General features: G+C 37.8%; 2 protein-coding genes across 2 annotated transcripts; both read right to left on the bottom strand.

Moving 5' to 3' along the window:
* Positions 1-231: 231 nt before the first annotated feature.
* LOC131539544 (uncharacterized) lies at positions 232-27333 on the bottom strand. The gene is made up of 3 exons (XM_058774172.1): positions 26380-27333; positions 8316-8382; positions 232-4306 (listed from the first exon to the last, which is right to left on the bottom strand). Exons 2-3 carry the CDS (start codon positions 8363-8365, stop codon positions 2701-2703), a joined length of 1656 nt encoding a protein of 551 aa, XP_058630155.1. The 5' UTR covers positions 8366-8382; positions 26380-27333; the 3' UTR covers positions 232-2700.
* LOC131539545 (transcription factor 19-like) lies at positions 11703-12953 on the bottom strand. Its single transcript, XM_058774173.1, has 2 exons — positions 12552-12953; positions 11703-12456 (listed from the first exon to the last, which is right to left on the bottom strand). Exons 1-2 carry the CDS (start codon positions 12951-12953, stop codon positions 11761-11763), a joined length of 1098 nt encoding a protein of 365 aa, XP_058630156.1. The 3' UTR covers positions 11703-11760.

Raw genomic sequence — 27333 nt, 5'->3', positions numbered from 1 at the left:
ACATCTGACCTATGCATCTGACACTTTTGACACAAATCCAACATCAATGCTTAAAGCTCTTACAGTGATGCTTCAAATCAAATTGAACAAACAACCTTCTTTTATTGACAACAGAGAGTCAATTGTCAGGTTTTTTTTGTATCCTTTCACTAATTACTTCCCTAATTAATTCTAGTTTACTCATGGAAGAAAGTTATAAATGTCATTTTTTATTTATTGTAGTTATTTTATTAAACAATAATTTTTATGTAGAGAAAGACAGACAATATGATGGAAATAAGAATAAAGACAAAAAAGTAAAAAAATAAAATAAAATAAAAATAATAAAAGACTTCAGCAACTGATGAAGATAAAATATAGAAGAGTTCAAGGTTAAACACATAATCATCCAGATGCAAAATTTTCTGTTACAGCTATCATCTAGTACGCCACAAATTTACTGATATTAATTTATTACAACAGTTCGTAAACTAACAGATTGGATTGGAGTGGCTTGCCTTTTAAATAAACACTAAAACAGCTTGATACTATGATTATTATTTATCCAAAGCGACTTACAAATGAGGACAACAGAAGCAATCATTTGTATTATTAAAACAACTAAAAACAGATCCAAAACTAAAAGCTAAAACTTTATAAATACTACCTATACACATTTAAAAAAAAATAAAGAAATGAAATAAAAATGACAAATGCATACAACAAAATTTCAAAACTTAAAGAGGTGGTTTACTGCGATTTCACTTTTTTCATTTTAAAAAGTGTTTAATGTTGCTGTTGGTGCATGAACAGTATCTGCAAAGTTGCTGCGCTGCAAGTTCAATGTAAGCGGAGATATCGTCTTTTAAAAATCAGGAAGTTTAATGCCTACAAAAACGACTCATACGGGACTACAACGAGATACTTCCCGGGTTGCATACGTAATAAACCCATCAACCCCTCCCTCCGGAACATGCCAAAGAGGGGGCAAGGCCATGTTCTGCGGCTTTGTTGAAGAGGAAGAGTTATAGTGGAGAGTTGTAGCCATGCCGTCGAAACGGTGTTATTTTCACCCAGCTGTCAGGTCTTCTATGTTTGGGCTTCCTACGGACGCTGTAGTTCGTCAACAATGGTTAAAATTTATGTTTGATTATGTTCCTGACAATTACAATCCTAATTTAGCTCTCTGTGCTGCGCATTTTACGGAAGACAGCTTCCAGAATCTACACGAGTTCAATGCCGGATTCACACAGAAACTATTACTAAAACATGGAGCGGTTCCAACTTTAAAACCAGAGGCAGCAGTTGTTGGGCCACAACCTGTAAGTAAGATTTAATCATTTTAAATGTATTTGCATGTATAATTTCAGACGTAATGTTTTAGTTTTATCAAGGTCGTAAACAAATACCAATGCTGGCTTTAGTAGCTAGTTAGTTCGATGCTATTTCGTGTGTCTATGACAAGCGCGTACAAACATTTTGGACCCGAATTTGTAATTATGTACTAATTTTGTAAATGTATTTTCCATGTATACTTTATGACGTAATTTTTCGATTTGATCAAGAACGTAAACAAGCCAACGCTGTTTGGTTATAGTGGCCAATTAGTTCGATGCTATTTTGTGTGTATAAGACAAACGTGTACTAAATGATATGTAATCACAACAGCAAACTTCCATTCAGAAACGTTTTATAAGAGCCGTGCTTGCGGAAGTTCTGCTTGACTCTCTTCATTACCGCTTTCTGGGTCTGATTCTGGCTCAAACTGATACGGCAATATTGACACCATTATTTACATTTGACCGCAGCACATGCAGCTGTCGCCCGTAAAGGTAATGGGCGTGAAGTTTCTGGACAATGTGCAGTACGCAGTTTAGCCAATCACAACACATCGGCCCAACTAACCAATCTGAGCCCATCGCCTGTTTCTGAGGGAGTGGTTTCATAGAATCAGGAAGTCAACCGGGCGTTCAAATGACAGAGGAGAAAGCGGCTTACAATAAAGGTGAAATATATGAAAAATAAGGCGTTTTTTAACAAACGAAACACGAAGACATGTTATATTGCACCCCATAAACACAATCAAGCAAAGAAAAAAAGCAGTAAACCACCCCTTTAACATTTAAATGAAAAACAACAAATAAAGCTAAAAACAATTCAAAATATTAAAGAACAAGAGTATAATAATGATTCTAACATAACACTAAGCTGAACACCAAAAAAAACTACATGTGTATGTACAACCACACACACATACATACACAAATGTATGTGTGTGTATATATATATATATATATATATATATATATATATACATACATACGTACACACACACACACACACGCGCGCACATATTTATAAATTCAATATTTATATTATTTCATTTCCATTTAGTTTGTTGAAATATTAAAATTAATATTAAAATTAAAACTAAAACTTAATAAAAGACCTATACAGACATAATAAATTCAGACATATTTTAACTAAAATACAAATCAAATCAAACGACAGTAGTTTATCAGTAATCCTTAAAAATAACACTGCCAACACTGCTGGACACACTTTCCTTATTTTGTCACAACAAATGGCCAAGCAAGAGCAGACACTGACAAGATACATGATACAGAACGAGACCAAACGCGATTAAAGGAAATTTCTCATTTTCAGATGTACAGAATGTCACCTGCATTGATTTGTAATTTTAAGCAGTCTTATTTATTTTCATTGCTTCATCTCGTCTTCTCCAACTTTCACACCAAGGAAAAGTTTTGTCAGACCAGCTTTAAGGTAACTCAGAGCATCTTTATTTGCTTCCTCAGCTTCAGCGGTTCTTCTCATTTCCTCAAGCTCTCGGACCCAGTTTTCTTTCCCAGCCTCCTTCACTCTGGGGATGAAGAAGTCGAGATGCTGAAGAGTGAAGGCAGAGTCTGGTTTTAATGCGATCTGAGACAGATGCTTGATGTTCTTGTAAGCATTGAACAGAAGAATTAACTTTTGATCCTCAAGCTCCTGCAGATTTTTGTCAAGATCATCCATTATAACAGAAAACCTATTAGGCTCTTCTTGGGAAATTTTATATTCTCTTTTAATATTATCAAAATCCATTGACATGCTCAAGGTGCTGATGATGTATTTCTTGCTTTCTTTGACATGTTTGCTGTGATGACACTTCCCAGTGCACACAGTGCAGAAACCATTTTTCATGACTTCACATTTGCTGAGATCAGAAACCCACCAGCAGTCAAACTCATGACAGTTCTCCTCACAGACGGTGCAGGTCGTCACCTTCCTGTTCTTCCATGAAGCACTTTCAATGGGCACCTTCTCTTTGACTGTCTTTTTGACTGTAATAGTGCAAGTTTTGTAAGTCTCAATTTTTTCCTTGTTTTCTCTCATTGCCTTCTGAATCTGAAGTATTTCAGACTTCCTTGACTCTTTCTCTTCAACTCGCATCTTTAAGTTGCAGAAGGACACTTCTAACTGAATGCGCTCAATGAGGACATCTAAAGTCAACTCTAAACTTCTTCTGTTCTTTTCATCCAGAGACTGAAGAAATCGCTTCATCTCTGCCATGCAGCTTTCCCAAGCATCTCTTTGAGCACGAAGGTAAAGGCTCTCATTGTTTTGTGCTTCAGCCTGCCGATTGTTGAATAAGAAATAAACAGGTTGGCCGCTTTTGTCTCTTCTGCAGGGGATTTTAACTTTATTGATGGCACTGAGGATGTTTTTGGGTGCCATACCATCAGAATGTGTGATTAAAAACACAATGTTGTTCATAATGTCTTTTCCAAACAAAGACAGAATTGAACTGATAATGTAATGCTGTCTGTCTGAGAGACGATTCTTAGATGCTTGAATCACGAAACACACGGCATCAACTTCACGAACTCCATCACTGCTCTGAAACAGAGTGGCTAAATTTGCAGCAACTTTCAGATCTTTTTCCAGTCCTCTAGTGTCTCCGTAGCCTGGAGTATCAATGATGGTGAGAGATATGGGACTCTCTACACAATAGACCTCATACATGGTTATTTCAGAGGTTTGTGATTCTGATTGGTCTCCAGCTTCTTCTTCTGTGATTTCATACCATATTGTTTCCTCAAACTTCACTCCCAGTAAGTAGTTGACCATGGTGTTGATGAGAGTCGTCTTGCCAGCTCCAGTCTCTCCCACCAGCAGAACAATTTTGTTTTGTTTACTGGTGTCCTTTTTCCCATAAGTCCATTTTCTGACTTTCCCACTTTCATCAAACACTCTTCTCTTTGTGTCTAGACGAAATCGTTTCGGAGGACCTTGATGAATTAGAGTCAGTTTGCTGGATGAAAGTCTGTAAAATACAGTATAGAGGCAATGTTTCTCAGAATATTCATGTAGCAAGAATTTAAGACTATTAGTTGCAGTCTGTATACAGACATTCTTCTACATAGATTTTCAAAATGTGATTTAGGAACACAATACAAATTGATATCCGTTTTTACTTTGAGGTGAGTGGTCTTCTCTTAGCATGTAGCATGCATGTTACTTTTAAAAATGGTATGGATGCCAGTCCAGTTAAGTTTTGATGTGAATGATTAGTCTATGTGAAAACTTATATGTACATTTTGTCTCAGATGTAGTTAATTTTCCACGTTCAGCTCCATCTCACACACAGTTCAGCACATAAACCAGCCAAATAATACTCTTTTTACCATGAGCTTTAGACAGAGAGAACACAAATCTGCAAGGACACAAAAATCGGGCTGCACGTGGATGTTGTGTATGGACATCAGTGGACTGTGCTGATAACGAAAATTACATCAAACAGACTATCTGCGAACTGGAGCAGAACATGGACAAAAGAGGTGTAGTTTCACCTTCAGATGGTTGAGAGATAATTAATTTTTTTATTATTTTTAAAAAGTGTTTATACCACAGTCTAATTATACCAAGTTCTCTAAAGCCTCCCTACTCAATTCTATCGCGGTGCGTATGCACACATTCAGGAGCATTATACACATCTACTCAACACTGCACGTCACTCTCTCTAATTAATAAATAAAAATAGTTACTGAATTGCTACATTTAGTGCTAGCCTGTCCAGCAGGAGGTACAGGCAGTCGCCTAGGGCCCCCGGCTTATGGGTACCTAACCCTAACCCTAACCCCACGGCTGTGAGGTTGTCAGTTGAATTTCTAGGTGTGTTCTACCTGAAGCGGCGCTACACAGATCGATCAGTGTTTGATATCAAAGTACCGCGAGAGATCTAGAGAGCAGACAGCTCTGCATTCACTCTCGCTATACTTTGATGTCATGCATCAATTGATCTCCGCAGCGGTGCTTCAAGTAGAACACACCAGGGCTGTACAGTGTGACATATATGTCAAACCTACTATGAAAACATCAGTCTGTGCGATGGATAAATTTGCCACAGTAGCACGCATGCATGGGTTTGAGCCTGTTTACAAACCTGTTGTCATTTAATGACATTTTTGCCCCAAATTCATTTCATAACATCACTCGAGAGTGATGAAGGCTGTCGATTAGCATGTCATTATAAATAGACTTTATTCATATAAAAATAAAAGACATGGCTTGAAGAATAGAGTCATACGTTTATTGTCTTCATGTTTCATCAGTTAAAAAGTATCTTTTATATGTATTTTATTGTTACAGTGATAGTGTATGCCTTTGTCCATATTAGGGATTTCCTTGAACATCATATGATTTTTGACTTCTACAAGTTTCAGTTATGGATTTACTGTGTGAGAGTGCCCTCTGGCTATCAGTATGAATGAAACATTACATTACATGTGTGCACTCACTAATGCTCACAACACCTTATTTTGGGTAAAAATAGGAAAAATTATACTTCTTGCTAAGTTTTTCTCCAGTGTACATGAGTTGTTTCCCTCTCTCAGTGAATCCATAAGATTTCCTGACAATAGTTAAAAAATTACTGTTAAAGATTGTTAATCATCATAATTTATAATAAATGCTTAGACCTTTCTAAACAATTACAGTTATAGGCCTCCTGTATGTTAACCCTTGTGCATCAATTAAAAAAAAGTTACACATAGGTCCATAGTGGACAAAAATGTCCATGTCAAAAAATGGTCATGAAAATTTGAAGCTTGGGAGCACAGACTTAAGTTTGGTCTCGTTTTAAAGAAGACCCATGGTAGGTTATTGTTAAAGTAAAAAAAAGTTCAATAAGTGAAACCAAAAAAAAAAAGTTATACAGGTTTAAGTTTATGAAAATGATTTATGAACAATATTTTATATAATACATATATTTTATGAAATATGTTGAACTCTAAACTTGCTAGAAAATCAAAGCCATTAATCTAAACAAGGTGTGTTCCAAATTTGAGGTTGATATCTCAAAAAATTAGCTTTCAGTAAAATTTTGTTTGGGCGCAATACCACATTTAGATGCCAGTAGAACTCTGCTGGTGCACACAGTGGTTGGATTTGTGATTTGCAGTAGAGTTTTTCTCTATCAAATAGTACAATAACACCAAAGCACATACACAGTTTTTTTATGACACATACAAACCACACTCCGACATCCATACCAACACACCCACCCAATTATAGCTGCATTATTTATCCAATTGGCTCCATAATATGCAGAAAACAGGAATAATGCGAGTATTTGCTTAATAGACCCTTTATAGACCAAACCTGAAAAAATGGCACCATCTGGTAAAAAATTAAATTTTGAAGCCTTGCCAAAAGAATGAAAGCCTATTAAAAAAAATTGCATCATTTTACAGTTAAACGGCACTGCGATTAAAAATAGCAATTTCAATGGGTTTCAATGGGGACATTTTTGTCCAAAATGTCCTGAGAGGAAGTATTTTTTGTACCTAGAGCAAAACAGATTTATTAAAAGGAAATGGTGGTGAAATAGTAAAATTCCAATAAAAATACACACCTGTACCAAATTTAACGCAGCTGCCAATAACACAGTCAAAATGATTAAAAAAAAAACCTAAAAAAAAACTGAAAAGGACAAAAATGTCCAAAAGGTCGCACAAGGGTTAAGTTCTCACTGCAGTTTTCTGTAAAATATGTTGATAATAATTATTATGAATAATTATTTTGTTTAATGTTTTTATTTAGTATTAACAACATCAGAATTATTAGTAATTATATTTATATATAAAAACTATATTTTTGGTCAAATTGTGCAGCCCTATAAACAGGCACAACAAGCTTGGTGTTCTTTATCATTTTTGGCAAATAAAGAAAAAGTTTTGGAATTCACTGTATATTGCCTCTCAGAATAATCTCTCATAACGTCATGAAGTCTTGTTACACATCGATGCTATTTTTAATTCATTTGAAATGAAAGAATGATAGAGAGTGTGGATTCTAACTTAAACACTTCTGATTGGTCACTGCATTCAAGAAATCAACAGATATGTCTGATTGGCTACTTTGCTCAACGGTGCAATAACACGTTGTAAATAGAAACCGCTGGTGCTCCACAGAGCACGAACACAAATACACAATGGAGTGTTCACCAAATCTATTTCTATTTCAATCAGAATAGCCTGCATTTCTAATAATTTATGCATAAGTGTGTTTATTATGTTTATTCTCTGTTTATTTTATTACGTTTTTGTGTATAATTCATTTATATTTTATTTAATTTGTTTCATGTATATCTTTTTACATTCATTTTTCAATTGTTCAAGCTTACCTGCTTATTTTTTCAAATTTGTTTAATTTTTTTTTATTATTATTTTTTATACATATGTTGAATATGTTACACAAGACATTTAGGCTTAAATATTGAAATTGTCATTTTATGTGCCATCTCCACTCGTCAAATTGCTATGACAGTTTTTACACTAGTGGGGCTCTATGATCTTGCCTAGGGCCCCACAACCCTATGGACCGACACTGTCTACATTATATTCAGGGGCGCTGCTATGGTTTCTGGGCCCTCTGAACAGCATATTGATTCGGGCCCCCTGCGATTGCGTTCCAGGCCCCCTCTCCCTCGTCAGGTCCTAACCTTCCCCCCATTACAGCGCCCCTGATTATATTTCTCAGCAGCAAGGCTTGAACTCGCTACATTTAAACTCATTGACTATTAGTAGACAGACGCTGAGCACACACACACACACACACACTCTCTCTCTCTCTCTCTTTTTCTCTCTCTCTCTCGATAATTAATTCAAATAAATGCAGTCTTCCCTTGCTAGTGTGCACTACTCAATTTTAATGCATGGAGGCGTGTGTCATGTGGTTACTGCCACCATGTCGTGCATTAAAATCGAGTAGTGCACTGTGCACACTTAGCCATGGATTTTCATCCTGTAGAAAGCAAATAAATTTCAACTCACCCGAAACTCATGGTTATCGCTGGATTGAATGTGTTCCCACAGAAGACCATCACTGTCACACTCCAGTCTGCTTACAACAAAACAGCTCATGTAAGTATGTAAATAAATAAATAAATACTATATTTCTTTACTTTTGCTATTAAATGAAAATATAAACTAATATTCTCACACACCAGCCTTTGTGTCGAGTGTCTGTTAGAACAAAAAGCTTTACCGAACATATAATGATTTGACAAGCCTAACTGGCTGAAGTCCCTCTTAACCAAATGTGCTTTCAATGTAATTTAGAATCTAAACAGTCTGAATAAAATGACAGGAACAACACTTTAATTTTTGTGTCTTGTCATAAATGTGTGCGCTTCATCTCATCTAGTCATTTATTCAGCAGTATCTGGCTGATCTTTTAACACCTTACACTCCAAATCGCAATTTGCAATCTTCTCAGTGTGGTCTCTTAGCTGTTCCCAAAAAACTGCTTCATTCCAGGGGTGACAGGGCCTTCTCATCTTACGCTCACAAAACTGTGGAATTCTCTCCCAGCTGACATTAGGGATGCAAACTCATTAGATATTTTTAAAACTTCTCTTAAAACATTTTCAGGATACATTTTACTTGATTAGTTTTCTATTGTGTTGTTCTTTGTTATCTGCCTTTCCCTATCTGTCTGTCACTACAAGTTATGTCTTGACGACATAAGTGGTCAAACTTGGGAGCACCAATCACCTCTGACTTTAAGAGAAAATGCCAATGAAAATTATCATAACTAGTTACCTACCCTTACGAAAATTAACCATGGTTTTTTTGTAGTAACCATGGTTTAACTATGGTTTTTGCAGTAAAACCATAGTAACTACAAAATCAACCATGGTTTTACCACAGTAACCATAGTTAAACTATGGTTTTTGTAGTAAAACCATAATAACTACATAATAAACCATGGTTTTACTATGGTTTTTGTTGTAAAACCATAGTAACTACAAAATCAACCATGGTTTTACCACAGTAACCATGGTTTAACTATGGTTTTTGTAGTAAAACCATAATAACTACATAATAAACCATGGTTTTACTATGGTTTTTGTTGTAAAACCATAGTAACTACAAAATGAACCATGGTTTTACCACAGTAACCATAGTTAAACTATGTTTTTTTGTAGTAAAACCATAGTAACTACATAATAAACCATGGTTTATGTTACGGGGCTGACGAGACGAGAGGCGTGCGGATCCATTTGCAGACTTTATTATTGGCAAGAGACGTGGTCGTACAGGCAGGGTCAAATAACAGCAAACAGGTATAACAAGGACGAGACGAAGAGTGATCTAAGACAAGCGTGGGTCGATGATAGGCGAACAGTATCCAAGGGGGCGAGACAGGAGAGGTAGTCAAAACGTCAGCGATAGTCCAGGCAGGGGCAAACACAATCCAACAAAGGCAAGGCTAGGCTAGGCGAGGCGAGGCAAAACTAGGGAAACCAACGGGACTTCGTAGAGCAGCGATAATGCATACAATACTCGGCAACGAGGGAGAGAATGTCCAGGGTTGAAATAGTGTGTGTGATTAGTGATGCTGTGTGATCAGGTGTGCGTGTGATTAGTGCAATGAGTGATTGGTGACAGCTGTGTGCGTGTGATTGGTGAGATGGCTGATGGGAAATGCAGTCCATGTGATGTGTGGTGTAAAAGTCCATGTGGTGAGCGGGTGACCTCTAGTGGTGAATGAACGGGAGTGCAGACCAGATTCGTGACAGTTTAACTATGGTTTTAGTAGTAAAGCCATAGTAACTACGAAATTAATCATGGTTTTACTGCAGTAACCATGATTTATCTATAGTTTTTTAGTTATTTCTTACTCTTTAAAAAAAAAATAGGGCTCAATAAAATAATCATAATTAATCTCATGATTTCTGAAAATGAAACAATCAAATTTGGCAAATGTGTTGTCAGTTATTACAAAAAATACACTCTTAAAAAATGGTTATTTGGCAGGGTGTATGGTTCCATGAAGAACCTTTAATATCCAAAAGAACCTATCCATTGCACAAAAGGTTCTTTAGACTATTTAATGGTTCTTCACAATCAACATTTTTGTAAATATTTTTTTCTGGAAAGTGAGATCAAGTGAGCTAAATGTTCCTAGCTGCCTGGTCCAGAACTCATTCCAGACTCATTTTCTTTTAGTTGTGTTCAATTAAAGCTCAATAAAGCATTAATTTTTAGTTATAAATAGTGTTTAATTAAAAAAACACCAGTAGATCAGTCCTTTTATACTTTTTACTCCTATTTTAATGCTGTTTTGCATGACTCAAAAAATGTATTATGCTTATTTAGCAAAAGCAAAGTTTAGTATAAAAATCATGTTTTAAATGAAATAAAAAGGCTGAGTGATACAAATCTTAAAATATTATTATTTTTTATTTATCCCACTATCATACATTTTGCACCAATGTATTTGGTCGTAGAACTACGAAATGAGTTTCAAATTCGCGATTTAAAGAAAGATTTTAAGCAGTTAGTGAATGCTGCATGACTGTGACATTCAAACGCTGCAGCGGCGGGAGTTGCCATGGAAACGGTGAGCAACACTGTAACTGACGAACAGTAAACCTCCGTCTCTCGCTGCTGTTTTCACTGCTTTCAGGTGAGTTTAGTCCCTAAAATCACACAAATATCACATACAACTGTTCCAGACACTTTCTTACATGTTTCTGTTGAATATTTACTTCACAGAAATGTTTTACAGTCTTCGAAAAAGTCCGCTAGCATCTGTTTTCATATGAGGTAACGTAGACTAATGTTCCGTACACTTTTCGCCCTTCGCCGCACGCCAGCGACCACTCCTCCGCTGTTGTAAGCCAGACAAGCATGTTTGTGTGATCATTCTCTGGGGGAATACCCATTGCACAGTCCACACTTTGATTGATGTCTTTTGGACCAATAGTTTTTGAGAAAAGTGGGGAAAAGTACCTCCTCCGCACGTGTACGGAAGATGATAAGCGTTAACGGTGTTCCGTACAGGCTATAATGATGTTCCGTACAGAGCGCATACTTTGATTTAAACGACGAAAATGGACATTTAACGGGTCAGCTGAGAGCTATTTATTTATTTTAACTGAAGAAAACAACATTTCAACGAATAAGAAGGGTGAGTACCTTTTTATTTGTTTAAAATTTACTTTAAATTACTAGAGGACCATGTGAGCTAGGCCTTATTGTGTCGTGATATTGATTATGGCATGTGGGTTAAGGATGAACCATGTGAAACATTAGTGAAGACAAAGAAGAGCAAACAATTTGAACTGATTCTAAATATTTAATGATTAACCAATGTGATTTAAAAACATAAATGATCAGGATGCGTGTGTGTGTGTGTGTGTGTGTGTGTGTTTACAACTATTTACTGTTCATTTTCTGTGTGCACTATTTACATTGTGTGTGTGTGTTTTTATGTGGACAGACAACATTTATGGCAAAGCCAGGCGGTGTCTGGCACTTCCTCCACCTCTGCGCATTCCAGGTGGAACCACAAATGGCACAGGTCACACTGGACCCATTCATCAATGGCCTCATCTGCTGAGCCAGGTGGGACCACTCTACGGCAGAGAGCGCAGTGTTCTCCATCTTCAGTCGAAGGAGGTGCCTGCTTCTTTTGCCTTTTGGCCTCCTGGGCTTGTCTTTTTTCCTCCTTCTTCTTTGCCATCTCTTCCTTGCGCTTTCTCTTCTTTTCTTCCTTCTCTTTCTCCTCAGTTTCTTTTTCTACCAACAGGTCGAAGTACTCGTCGCTGGTGATGACACGGGCTGGCAACGGAATGCGACGCCTCACCTTCTCCTTCCTCTCCAGGGCTGGACTTATGAGGATGTTAGCCAGACTCTCTGGAATTACATCTGCTGTTACCAGATAATTTTTGTGGGCCACTTTATTAATGTTGCAGGTGGGGCAAGGTGTTTGAGTGATGGATGATGTGTGAGTGGTGGGAGTGATAGATGGTGTGTCTGATGGAGTGGCGGGAGCGATGGATGGTGTGGCTGATGGAGTGGCGGGAGCGATGGATGGTGTGGCTGATGGAGTGGCGGGAGCGATGGATGGTGTGGCTGTTGGTGTGGCGTCACTTCCATCTGCAGATAGGAGCACTCTCACCACCTAAGAAAATAAAACATATGTAAAACTCATTAACACACTTGAAAAGAAATGCAAGTAGCTTAGAGGATGAATTATTGTATTAATGTTAAAATTACCTGGGTTGTGTCCACAGCAGCCCTGGACAGAGGAACGATGCCAGCCTTGCGGAACCCAGCCTTGACATTTTGGGCTGTGACAGCAGTTGGATACACATGTTTGAGGAGAGCTGAAAACTGCTTCTTCCCCACAACAATGTCCCCTCGCACCAGACCCATCCTGGAGGCCATGGTGGAGAAAGCAGTTTTCAGTGGGTTGAAAACCGCGATATCCAGGGGCTGTAGAATGTGTGTGGTGTGGGCAGGTAGGCAGAGAATTTCAACTTTATTTTCTCTGCAGAACATGATTACGTCTCTTGAGACATGTGTCTCGTGTTGGTCCATGATTAATATTAGTGGTCTCTCCTCAGGAGCATATCTAATAAAATGGTGGAGCCATTTCAGGAAGAGCTCCGAGTCCATGTAACCCTTCTCCTGGATGCCATAAAGGGCGTTGGGGGGCCCATCCAGCCTATAGGCGTTACTTGGGAGGCAGCCGGGGTAAATGATGAAGGGTGGAATGCTGTTCCCGGCTGCATTCACACAGCAGTGGACCGTGATGTGCTCCCTGGTCGTCTGCTGCTGCTGGTAGACATGTTTCCTCCCAGTCTGGCACAGGACCTTTTCCCTGGACCGAGGCTTGTCTCCAAAGCCGGTCTCATCGCAATTGTAAATGAGATGCGGCTTGTCCTCCAAACTATGCTTCACATAAAGGGCCTCATACAACTTGAAGAACCCTTCAATGGCTTCTGGTTGTGGGATTACAAATTTATTTAAATGTTTAATTTAGATTCCAATGTAATAGTGTACAAACTGAAGAAGTTATATACATTGTATTTAGCATTTATGGTGAAGATGATGACATCAGATGAACGATTCAAGAGGTCCCTGCCAGTTCCTGTTCTCTTATTGTAAGTCTAATGAGCCAGACGACGGAGACTCTTGCCTTTTGTTTGTAATTGCTCTTGATGCCCCTGCCCCAATCTTTGGGCAGTTAGGCTGATTAGATTAGGAGTGGTTAAATGGGGCAGGATTCTATACCTGAATACCTCATTTGCATGCTTAAAGGTCGTCACCCAGGTGCTTTGTTTTCACTCCTAAGCACTGCCCCCTAAATGTATTTAAAACTACAATGTATCACTGCTTTTAGTTAGACTTGGATGACTACAGCGACGCGCAGCGAGTTCTCAATAAAGAGTAACTTCTGGATGAAAGATATCCCAACGTCTCCTGGTCTCTGCTTCGTAGAAGAGAAAAGTTCACAACAGATGGTGCCGTGACCCGGATAGAGTTCCAGCTTCCTCACCTGAATCCAGTTTGAAAACTTCAAGTTCAAACAAAGATCTGCTTCCAGACTGCATCTTTTGGAATCCAGCGAAAACTTCAAGCTGAACAAAGATTTCCAGACTGAATTTTTCTCTCAACCAAGGTTGTGGTGAGTGCTGTCTCTAATCCAAAAGAACCTTTAAGACCAGTACAAATTTGTTTATCCTCTGCGCCGTCAGAGAAGAGTTAACAGACAGCTGTAGGGTTTGGTTAACTAAGTTTTCCTCTAAAAAAATTAACTTTTAGAGATGAAGTTACCCTCTTTCCAGGCAGGGAAGTTTAGCATCAAGTGCTAATATTGTTTTATCCTCTGTTCTGTGTAGGCAGGGAAGATTGGCATTTACGTGCTAGTTATTTTGGTTTATCCTCTTTTCACAGAGAAGTTTAGCATTTCATGCTAATAATTTTGGTTTATCCTCTGTTGATCAGAGAAGTTTTAGTGTTTTGATTGTGTGGTAACAAAGTTAACAGTAGTTAAGCTGTGTTAACAAGTGTACCCTCTGTTGATCAGAGAAGTTTTAGTGTTTTTGTTTGTGTGGTACAGAAGAAACGTACAAAATGGTTAGAAGGAATGCTAGGCTGATTCCAACAACAGAAAAGGGTGGTCTTGCGACTCCTTTGTGGTCAGATAGCGAATTCAAATCACTGTTAGGAGTGCAAATGAACCTAATAGTCACTGAAAAAGTTAGACAAGAACTAATTCAGAAATATGAGATCCATCCAGATAAGACTTGGTCTGTAGATGAGTGTAAAAAGGTATTAGGAGCATGTGTTTGCAAGAACAATGTGAAAGGCATTATCTGCTGCCACAGAGAATTTGGTTTAGCACTAGCTACACAACAATCTCAGCGTAACTCAGAGCTAGAGAAACAGAACAATGAGCTTCAAGCTAGAGTGTCCTCTTTGACTAAGAAATTGAACCGCAACAAAGCTGCAGCAAAAACTGATGTGGAAGTTAGTCAGCCGGATAAAATTTACCCTGATTTACAAGCATTCTTTGAAAGAGATGTAGCTCTCCAATCAGTAATTGATGTGCCTGTAAATTCGGTCAATGTTTGTGGTGCTCGGAGAAGATCTCTCAGAATTGAGGAAACTGAAAGTGTTCCCCTCAACTCTTCTGTTGTGCAAGTACAAACTGTTGCCAAAACACTAGGACCTAAAGATATAGAGAGACTGTCTCAGAGCTTACCCTCAGCACGCACACATTTTTCTGAATTTAGAAGAGTATTGATCAGTAAAATGCGCCTTTACGACATGTCTTTAACAGAGGTAACGCAGTTGATGTCACAAATTCTAACTGAATCTGAATTCAACAGTTTTGAAACTGCTGTTACTTCTGAACTGCGACATGCAAGTAAAGGTGATTTAAGAGAAGGTATTTTGAAAATCCTAAAGAATATCTTGGGACCCAAAATAGATTGGTCTAGAATTACTACCTGTGTGCAAAAGAAAGAAGAAACTGTGAGTGAATATACTGAGAGATTTTGTCAGTCAGCTGTAATTTACAGTGGAATTGTTGATGACCCTGAAAGTGTGCTAGATGACAAGGGACCCCTAGTTCGTATCTGGTCAGATGGCCTTGTAGCCGAATACAGAAAAGCTTTACCATTCTTAGATCTAACTTGGTCTAACAGAACTCTCAGAAGTAACCTAGACAGGTTAGCTACATGGGAAAGAGATGCTGATGTCAAGGCAAAAGTGAGAGTAGCAGCAGCTACGTTTAACACAACAAAACAAGACAAGAGATGGTCTAAAAGAGAAGGCAAATGCAACTACTGTGAAAAATTAGGACATTGGGAGAAAGAGTGTAGGAAGAAGTTGCAAGATAGTAAAAGAAATGCTATGCATAATTCTGTTCCTCCTCAGCCTGCCTACAACCCTGAAGTAGTTCCGCCAGTGACCACTGAAACTTTAGGACAGCTCGTACAGGCTCTTGTAAGAGCACAACAAGACCAGGAAAAAAACTAATTGTTGGGGCTGTGAGTAGTTACCTTTCCCCTGTAATCCATCACAATGACAAAATAATTTTTGTGAAAGGTAGCATAAAAGAGAAAGAGATAGATTTTTTGCTTGATACAGGTGCAGAGTGTACAGTAATTCCTACAAAATTGGCACAAGTTTTAAACATCCCATATAAGAAAACCAAACTTTGTTTAACTGGCGTAATAGGTGAAGATTCTGTTTTGTATGAAACCCCGCCCATAGAGGTACAATTTGGCCCAAAAACTCTGACTACAAAATTGCTATGTGCTCCATTAAATACAGGTGCAATTTTAGGCATGGATCTTCTGAGACAAGTACATCTAACGTTAGACGTGTCCTCAGAATCCGCTAGCATAAAAATTTCCTCAGCACAAGTTTCTACCAATAATGCAATCCCTACTGAGTATGCTTTCTTACAGAATCATCTAATTTGGGCTAAAGACAAGGATGATTGTGGTTTGTTAACAGGTGTAGAACCAGTTAAATTGACGGGAAATCCACCTCCGGTCACCAAACAATATCCGATTAATAAGGAAGCTATACAGGGAATCAAACCTATTGTAGAAAAGTTGCTGAAGCAAGGAGTGCTAGTTAAAACCAACAGTCCATGTAATTCACCCATATGGCCCATCAAGAAATCAAATGGGACATGGAGACTTACAATAGACTACAGAGTAGCCAATAAACATATTGATAAAATCACCCCCCTAGTGGCAGATCCATCTACAATTTGTAATGGCTTACCATCAGATTGTAAGATTTTTTCAGTAATTGATATGTCTAATGGATTCTTTTCTGTACCGTTGCACTCTGACAGCCAGTCATGGTTAGCTTTCACAGTTGACTATGAACAATACCAGTGGACACGATTGCCACAGGGATTTCAAAACTCCCCAACCATATATCATCAGGCTGTCAGACGTGATTTGTGTGACCCAGAATGTCCAGTCAAACAGTCCACTATGATTCAATATGTCGATGATATTTTGCTTGCCTCAACAGACCACGAGGTACATCAAATTGAATTGACAGCATTGTTGGACTATTTGCATAAAAAAGGACACAAATGCAGCTTTCACAAAGCTCAAATTGCTAAAAAGCAAGTCACATTTCTGGGTCAAACAATTGGTGCAGGAAATAGATCCATTACACAGGATCGAGCGGCTTCAGTCAAAGCCATACCTCCGCCTACTACCATTAAAACACTCCGCTCATTTTTAGGAACAGCAGGTTACTGTAGACCTTGGATTGAAGACTATGCCTCGATTGCAGCCTCTCTATGATTTGTTGAAAGGCCATGGTAAAGATTCAGATACTGTTTGTATGGAAGAAATTCATCTCAAAGCTTTTAATGATTTGAAGAGAGCACTATGTCAAGCACCAGCATTAGGAATTGCCCAATCAGATAGACCCTTTGTGCTTTATGTCCATGAACACTTAGGCTTTATGACTGCATGTCTAATGCAAGATCATGGGGGCAGCTTACGCCCAATTCATTACTATTCTGGTAAACTTGACATAGTCGCTCAAGGTATGGGCCCATGCCTCAGAGCAGTACAGGCAGTTCATCTAGCGCTTCAGGCTTCATCAGGAATGGTGTTAGGTCAGAATGTAAATGTAAAATGCACTCACGCAGTGTCTGCACTAATGAATCAAGCAAAAGTCACTTCTGTCACCTCCTCCCGTTGGGGAAATTGGTTAGCAACGCCACAGCCCCGAACATTGTTATACAGCGTGCACCAGTCACGAACCCATCCTCATGTATGATGTCTGCAATGACTGAAGTTGTGTTAGAGGGTGAAGGTGAAATGACTCATGATTGTGTAACGCTTACATATGCAGCGACAAGTGAAATAGCAGAAACTCCCATAGAGAACGCAGAATTGGAGTTGTTTGTTGATGGTTCAGCTCAAGTTATTGAAGGTAACAGACGAGCAGGATATGCAGTAACTTCCACCACTGAAGTAGTTGCTTCAGGTCGTCTTCAGATCATTTTTCAGCTCAAGCTGCAGAACTAGTAGCCTTAACAAGAGCATGCACGCTAGCTTCAGGATCAGTTGCAAATATCTACACAGATTCCAGGTATGCTTTTGGGGTAATTCATGATTTTGGTGTTATTTGGCAAACCAGACAATTTCTAACTTCTGCTGGATCCCCCATTAAGCATGCTGGATTAGTGAAAGATTTAATGTTTGCCATGAAACTCCCAAAGAAATTAGCGGTGATCAAAGTGAAAGCACACCTCACAACTAATACTACGGAAGCTAAAGGTAATGCTCTTGCTGATGTAGCGGCTAAACAGGCTTGTTTCTATGCAACTGTACAAGTGTGTTCAGGTAGTACAGCACAGAAGACAATTCTACCTCCTGAATCAATCATTGATCTGTATAAAGACGTTCCTCTATATGAAGCATGGACATGGTTAGACAAAGGAGCCACTGTGGATTCATCCGGCTGCTGGACCAAAGGGGGAAAGTATGTTGCTCCCGAATCACTGTTGCCATATTTGGCTCAACAAATACACAATTTGGGTCACAGTGGTCCAGCAACGATGAATCACAGGTTCTCAAATCAATGGTGGAATCCAAAATTCAGAAACATAGCCACTGAAACAGTCAAGAGATGTGTAACATGTCAGAAAAATAATGAGGTACCAGCAGCCACCACACCAGCAGCACATACCCCAGCTCCACCAGGGCCATTTCGTCACCTGCAAGTTGATTACATATCATTGCCCCCTTGTAAAGGAAAAACTGACGTTTTGGTAGTAATAGACAAATTCTCAAGATGGGTAGAAGCTTATCCAACAGGGCGTGCTACAGCTGCACATACTGCTAAATGTCTTGTTACTGATTTCATTCCCAGATGGGGATTACCAGATTGCATTGACTCAGAACAAGGTACCCACTTCACAGGACAGGTAGTCAAGGAAGTATCTAGAATGTTGAAGATTAAGTGGAACCTTCACTGTCCCTATAGGCCACAAGCATCAGGACAGGTTGAACGATCAAACAGAACAATCAAAACCAGGCTAAGCAAAATGCATCAGGAAGGAGTACCATGGGTTGAAGCACTGCCCGCAGTACTGTGTAGTATGAGAGCGTCACCTAACAGATCAGTAGGACTGAGCCCTCATGAGATTATTACTGGGCGTCCTATGCAGATGCCAGGTGTGATTGATCTTAGAAATGCTGATGTTCACATTGCTTCAGATGCCCTGATCGCTTACTGTGAAAACCTCACAAAGGCAGTACAGAGTGCCAGAGAGAGAGTTGAGTCGTGTTGGCAGACTCCACTAGAAGGTGGACACACTATCATCCCAGGTCAATGGGTCATGATAAAGTCGTTCAGAAACAAGCCATTAGAGCCTAAGTGGTACGGACCACATCAAGTGATGTTGATTACAGCAGCTGCAGTATTGTGTCAGGAAGGAAAACTTGGACTCATGTGTCACACTGTAAAGTTGTTCCTCCACCTACAGGGATAGGTTAGGACACATGGACCAGTGAGGAGCCGCAGGGAAGAACCGGATGCAACAGGCTTCGGGGGCCAACCCTGTGGTGAACACACCCTCATAGGCCTTCCCCATCCACTAGTCCACCCTCACCTCACTGTTCTTTAGGTGTCACAGGAATTAAGAAATAGGAAAGAAGGAACAACAATAGCAGACGAGATTGAACAGAGGATACAACCCTAATGTTTGTAGTCTTTAGAACAAATACTGCTGTCTTTTGTTTTCTTTCTTCCTCTGTGCAGATACCACTTGATGGCTGTTCCAAGACCCATGCGCACCGAACTCCTCACCTGCGTATGAAGCCACAACCTCTAAAAGACAACGAGACCCACTGCCGAGCCAACTGTCACGGAAGACAGAACAAAGAAAAAAATACACAACGCAGAGAATCACATACGAGAACTTCAGTCATCCAGCAACATGATCAAGACATTCTTGATCTTTCAGCAAAATTACACCTGATGGCTGAAGATAATTCTTCATGGTTCGGAAACCTGTTAGTATCAAGTGTTTCATGCAACAAATGACTCACGCCCATCACGAGAAATGACAGTTCCAACCAGAAAAGACTATTAAGAACTTCACGGAGCTGCATGTTTGTTTCTGTGTCAGCATGCAGTTCGTCCCTACAGACAATCAACACAGAACAAGTGCTATGTGCCTGTAACGATCACATGTTACAAGAATGAACTTTTAAGTGTCTAAATTTGTATTTTGTGAGAGTTATTAGAACTCTCAAAGGGGGAATTGTGGGATTACAAATTTATTTAAATGTTTAATTTAGATTCCAATGTAATAGTGTACAAACTGAAGAAGTTATATACATTGTATTTAGCATTTATGGTGAAGATGATGACATCAGATGAACGATTCAAGAGGTCCCTGCCAGTTCCTGTTCTCTTATTGTAAGTCTAATGAGCCAGACGACGGAGACTCTTGCCTTTTGTTTGTAATTGCTCTTGATGCCCCTGCCCCAATCTTTGGGCAGTTAGGCTGATTAGATTAGGAGTGGTTAAATGGGGCAGGATTCTATACCTGAATACCTCATTTGCATGCTTAAAGGTCGTCACCCAGGTGCTTTGTTTTCACTCCTAAGCACTGCCCCCTAAATGTATTTAAAACTACAATGTATCACTGCTTTTAGTTAGACTTGGATGACTACAGCGACGCGCAGCGAGTTCTCAATAAAGAGTAACTTCTGGATGAAAGATATCCCAACGTCTCCTGGTCTCTGCTTCGTAGAAGAGAAAAGTTCACAACAGACTGGTGTAGCACCATGGACTCTGGCTCTGTCCAGTGAATCTGCCGTCCTTGAGGCCAATTCTGGATGGAGGGCCTTAAACCTGGACCACCACACATCACTTGGCCCCTTCTCCAGGTTTACAGTGGTGGACTCGGTTCTTCCACTCTCCTTTATTATCCCAGTAGCCAGCACCTTGACAAGGGATCTTGTCACTGGGAAGCCATGGTCCGCCATCCAGAATATAAAGGAAAGGAGAGCCTCTTCCTCTCCAGGTGTCAGGGCCGAATTAGGATGAGGGTTGTGGACATATTTATTTTTTTTATAGTCCTGTAGAGTGGTGTGGGGAATGCCAAATTTTTTTGCTGTTGCCCTTAAACTTGCTCCTGCCTTTACTTCCTCAACTGCCTCCTGTAACTTCTCCTTTGAGTACTGTTTTTTCTTTCCTGACATCTTTCTTTACTGCTTTTCCTTTGAAATATGATGTTATGCTAATCATGTAACTTAATGTTAATTTAACCTTTTAATTCTTTATATTGTTTATATTCTTGTAATTAGATTAGTTAACTTGATGTAACGTATGAAATCTTATTAAATAACTTAAATGTCTGAATATCCTATCATTGTGTTTAACTTTGTTAATGTTAAGTTAAATAACTTGGCAATGAAATAACACTATCAATTGAGTTTTAGCTGACAATTAAAAATGTTTAATTAAGTGAATGTAAGTTAATGCTAACTTAATTGATCCTTTATGAATATAAACATCATCACTGCGCGCAGGATGATGAGCAAACAGCGCCTGCTGCACGTCACAGGCGGAGAGTAGCGCCAAGTGGTCATCGCCCACAATTGACGTTTAAATATTCCCATTTCAAATCATTTATTCAACAAAAGGTATTTTATTTAACAATTTGTGATAACATAATATTCCTTTCATAAAGCCTGTAGTACTGTGAGAAGCATAATTTAAATCGAAATGTACGTTTTCGCTGCTCTAGCTGTCTCCCCACCCAAGCGGCAGTCTCGCGTTTAGCTTGCCCACCGTCCATTTTCAAGCGCAGTGGGCGCACCTAGCAAACTTACTGAAATCTCACTGAAACAAATGGTGGGAGGGTCTCTGTCGTGATCGGGGGTGAAAGAAGGAGAAATAAAGATGACACAGATATATATTTTATGTATGACCTGGAAGTATTTATTCAGTGATTGGCGGTACAAGGTAATCTGTACGGAACATCGTTGTGTACGGAACATGGTTAGTCTACGTTATGTTATAACTGAAGCTTTAGCTCTTGTTCATGAAAGTTTGGGCTTTTAATCACATCTTTATGTGTAGATGAGAGGTTTTGATAGCTTTGTAAAGGGTTTGCAGTCAGTTTGTCAATGGTTTATTGGAAGTTGTCTAAGTTATTTAACCTAAAATATGCTTTATACTGTTAATGGGTGACGTCACTTACATGAAGCACGAATTAACTGAATCTAACATTAGTTCAAAAGTGCTTTGATCTTTCATGGTAAACAAATATTGATTAAAAAAAATTGTTCTGTGGTTTCAGGAGTGATAATATAATCTTTCTACAAAGTAAGAGAAAAGTTATTTTTAACGTGTAATTATATTTTGCAATATTACTATTTTTTTTCCCAAAAACACTGTAATGTTTCCAAAATCTTCACAGTTACTGTATAATTGTTACTATATTGCTTAAATACCATTAATTGGATGGATTTGTGGTCCAAGATGCTGGGATAGGCTTCAGCCCCCAAGACCTTAGAGAGGATAAGTGGTTTGGAGAGTGAATAGATGGATGCATGAACTTCCAAAATACTTTGACTTGCTTTGATTTTGTTTCTATTCCGACTGCTGTTCAGCTTAAAAATACCTTTCCATTATCGTTGTTTGTCATTTTGCATCATTATACCTGTGCTAAACCTATTAAAATTAATTCAATTCAATTCAATTCAAGTTTATTTGTATAGCGCTTTTTACGATACAATCGTTGCAAAGCAGCTTTACAGGAAGTTAAGTTTCTACTATATATATGCATATAGATACGCACACATGCACATATATATACACATACACACAGAAGAAACCCAATATATTTAAGTTGTGACAGACTTAACTTGGTAATGTGTTGTCTGAGGGTTGGCAAAATTAAACTAATGAAAGGTTGTTTTTTTTGTTTGTTTTTTACAGGATCCTATGTACCCAGCCTCAACCATTCATCAGAAGGACTGTGAAAGCAGGAACTCTTTGAACCACCAGTGGCAGTTTCCATGGGATGAAAAAGGGCATAGTAGTGGATGATGAGGTACTGACATTAACCTGCCAAAAAAGGTTCCTCTGTGACATCGCCGCGAAACCCCCTTTTTGGTTCTTTCTGTCACCTTTTTTTAAGAGTGTAGATGAGTGTGCAACTGACCAATAACAACTGAGTATTCCAGCAAGTTGTTTATTAATATTGTGTGTATATATTCTTCTCATTTTTAGGTCCCGAGACCATATGGGGTGAGGATCAAGACAACCAAACCAAAGGTGGACTGTAACCTACTGGACTATATGATAGACTTCATACTGACCACTACTGCCATGTATGCAGCATGAAAAGTTTTTGAAAAGAGGGGCATTTCCTTCACCAAGTAAAAGTGTGGAGGATTCATCTGGCCTTCATCGGCCCCCATGAGGTGACTCGATGTAGAATAAATCAGCTTGCTTTAGGCTTGAAATGACCGAAATCTTCTCGTGAGTTGATATCATTTTAAACATTCTTTAAAGTACTTCTCATTTCTTGTGAATGTATTTTGTTGTATGTGTAAAACTTTTCCAATGAAAGAACCTTTTTTACCTTCATTGATATTGTAATCAAGGTTGTTAATGCGACCTTGATGCACCCAATGGACTGCACACATCTGCCTGTGTTGGGCTTGTGTTTACAGGTTGTATAAAACTAAGCCTGGCTGCAACAACTAATCGATAATTAAAATAATCATCAACGAATTTGAATAGTGCATCAAAACAAACAGACCGCTCATAATTCTGACTAAAATACACATTTTGCTCAAATATTTTTTTGTTAGAAATTAAGTGTAGGTTTAAAACCCTACATGTAACACAAGTAATCATATTTATGAGAGCAGTAACAGTAAAGGCACTATTGTTGGAACTGTCCATTAATATAATATAATATAATTACTCTGTTCAGACGAATGATTGTGTTTGTTCCTCGTACCTCTTACAAGTTAACATTGTGTTTTTTTTGTTTAAATTGTTTTAAATTCTGTTTCAAAATAACAAGCAATCTGTTGTTTTTAGGTTTAGAATGTGTTTATATTTTAACACTTTAATGCTTATAATGTATAGCAGAGCCTACATAGATACATTCATTATATTTGTTTTCATAGACAGGATGTGAAATGACATTCTTTAAAATAATGGATTAAAATTATTTTAATTAAAACATGTATATATTTTATTTATTTATTTGTCATCCAATTACTAGTATTAATTTAAAAAAATCTACAAATAAATTGTTAGTTGCATGCAGCCCTACACAAGATATTGTTAAAGAGGTCGGCGGTATAATGTTGTGTGTGAACATGAAGTCATGTTTATTTGTACAACATGTAATTAATTTCTATAGAGATAATGCATTATTACAGTGAAACAATTTGCTATTTTTATTTTGTAAATTAGCAGAAAACCATCTCTACCACTGCAGTGCTTTATCACTATTTTTTAAATAAAGTTATACTTCATAGTTCTGAATCATTTTGACATGTGACAACAATATTTTGTTTCAGATGATGTAACTGCTATAATAAAGCCTGTATCATAGAATAGTAACTTGTCATTCTGTTTTTATTTTGTAGATGTTTGTTGAATAACTAGGCTTAAATGTAATTTGAGGTACTTTAGTAAAACCATGGTTAAACTATGGTATTACAACCATAGTTAATTTGTGGTACTTGAACCATGGCTTTTAAAACCATGGTTCGCACCAAAAAACCACGGGTACTACAGTCATGGTTAACTACAGTTTTACTATAGTAAAACCATGGTTAATTTTCGTAAGGGTAGGTGGGGACTACTTTCTGGCGCTGCGTAATATCATTGCGCCTGCTGCACCCATGGTATGGAAGCAAAGTTCCTTGATTATTACGCCGGAATGAGAGTATAGTTCCTAGTCATATCGGCCTAGAAAATCTTTTCATTTTCCGTCAGTCTTAGTACACGATGTAACTACAGAAAAGCCAAGTTTTAAATAGGAGAAATATCGAAACTCTTTGGTCATTTTTGAGCGAGATGCTAACGGTCTAATCAGATTCAATGATCTATGGTAAGCTATGCTAAAAGTGCTCCCGCCAGACCCGGAGATCGGCTGAATGGATTCGAAAACGGTAAAACTCAACTGTTTAACTCTTGGGGAGTTGGAAAATGAACCTATTTTCAAAAAAAGTGTAGTGTTCCTTTAAAGCCATCAATGACCATTTATAAGTATAGTAATAATAATAGTAATAATTTTTCTCTCAAACAGGCATAAGATCAGATATCAGATCAGATGAATGTGTAATATGACACATTTGCAAGTACGTCAACATTCTACCGACCCTAACCTTAACCTAAGCCTACTAATACTCTAATGAGAGTTAGTTGACATGTAGTTGCAAAGTTGCTTATAGTCAATAGACTAAGGGGACCATCAAAATAAAATGTAACGTAACATATAAACATTGCATTTATTTATTTTTTTTAGTTGAAATTATTAACATCAAAATTAATATTAGCCTCACAGGGAACACTCAAATAACACTCCACACCTAACCACTTACAAGATGTACTGCAGTAAGATATTATGCAGATCTGAAATAATGTCAAGATATATAGTCCATTATCAATGTAAAAGTAGATTTAATATGGTGTTCATTGTGTTATAAATAATCATAATCTAAAAAGTTATACCCACAAATGCGTAAGCATTATAATGTATTATAAATATGGGCTTCATAGAAAGTGTTACCAAAAACACTATATAAAACTGTGTTCTCCATTATGAATTAGTTTTTCTTGCTTATGATTAAATTATTATTATTTAATTTTGTGAGTATTTAGTTAGTTAATAAATCAGAAAACCTGACCTGATCCAAACATGGATCTCAGTAATACCAAATGTGACCCTGGACCACAAAACCAGTCATAAGGGTAAATTTTTTAAAAATAAATAAGCTTTTCATTGATGTATGGTTTGTTAGGATCGGACAATATTTGGCCGAGATACAACTATTTGAAAATCTGGAATCTGAGGGTGCAAAAAATCTAAATATTGAGAAAATCGCCTTTAAAGTTGTCCAAATGAACTTCTTAGCGCTGCATATTACTAATCAAAATGAAGTTTTGATATATTTACGATGGGAAATTTACAATATATCTTCATGGAACATGATCTTTACTTAATATCCTAATGATTTTTGGCATAAAAGAAAAGTGGATAATTACAATGTATTTTTGGCTATTGCTGCAAATATACCCGTGCTACTTATGACTGGTTTTGTGGTCCATGGTCACAAATAAGTAATACTCAGTAATACCCACAAATGTTGGACCCAGCATATATCTCAAGGTGAAACCTCAGACCCTAATTTGAAAACCCCGTAATAAACGCACATTTGATCTAAGATTATGAAACTGATTTTTAGTTTGATCAAATTATATGAGAATAACATGTATTTTTTAATTATTATTATTATACTTGTTACATCCTTAAAAAATGCATAAAAAGTTCCCTTACCTTGTGTTGATATTCACTGATGTCCTTTACAGTTATACACACTCGTGTCATTTATATATCCTGCTGTATTGCTGAGGGTGGAGACAAGGGGAAGACATACTGCACATACATGAATAACCACATATTTTGCTGCCATTGAAATGAGAATTCATGTTGTTCAATTTCTTCCACTTTTAATTTTCCTTACATAAGAACAATTGACAATATGTTAATGTTAATGGAACATCTGGCACCGTACCAAGACAAGACAACTTCTACTCCTCAACAAAAAGTTATAAATCAGTTCCAGACAGGGACAGGAGAAGAGCAAAATGATTTTATCAAATAGCTTTCATAGCACAATAAAGTGTAAAAAAAAAAAGAAAAGAAAGATAATTGAAAATTCCTGCTTTACAGACTGTGATGCTGAAAATGTTGAGAAGGAAATATTCCTTACTGCTGTGAAGACAACAGCACACAACATGACATCAAACAATAACAGAAAATGCAATGAAATAATGTATGTCAAATGAATATTAGGAAATTAGTAAATATATAGAGAGGACACACACACACACAGTCTTTGAAGGATAGTATAAGATTAAATATACTCTGTCTCTCACTTCCCCATTTGACTTTTGACTTCCTGGAATAACACCAAACTGCTCAAACATGTATGAGCATGACAAATGTTTTCACACAGGCAACTTAATCAGTCTATAGTTAACTCTAACTTGCTGCTCCTTACTGCAACAAACTTAAATGAGGGAAAAAAATTATGAGACCACTGCTGTCTCTAACCCAGACAACTTAGTTAATAATATAACAAATATTTATATATATATATATAAAAATAAGTTAACGCTAACATAAACATCAGGGAGTGTTATGTCATTTTGTGTTGTAAAGGGGCTATATGTAACAGATTTCATGTGTTAATCACTTTCTTATTGACAGTGTGTAAGAAGCTTGTAT

Source organism: Onychostoma macrolepis, chromosome 04 (assembly GCF_012432095.1).
Source record: "Onychostoma macrolepis isolate SWU-2019 chromosome 04, ASM1243209v1, whole genome shotgun sequence".
NCBI classification, from domain to species: Eukaryota; Metazoa; Chordata; class Actinopteri; order Cypriniformes; family Cyprinidae; genus Onychostoma; species Onychostoma macrolepis.
Note: the sequence above shows the minus strand (reverse complement) of the source record. Positions and strands in the feature narration are given on the sequence as shown.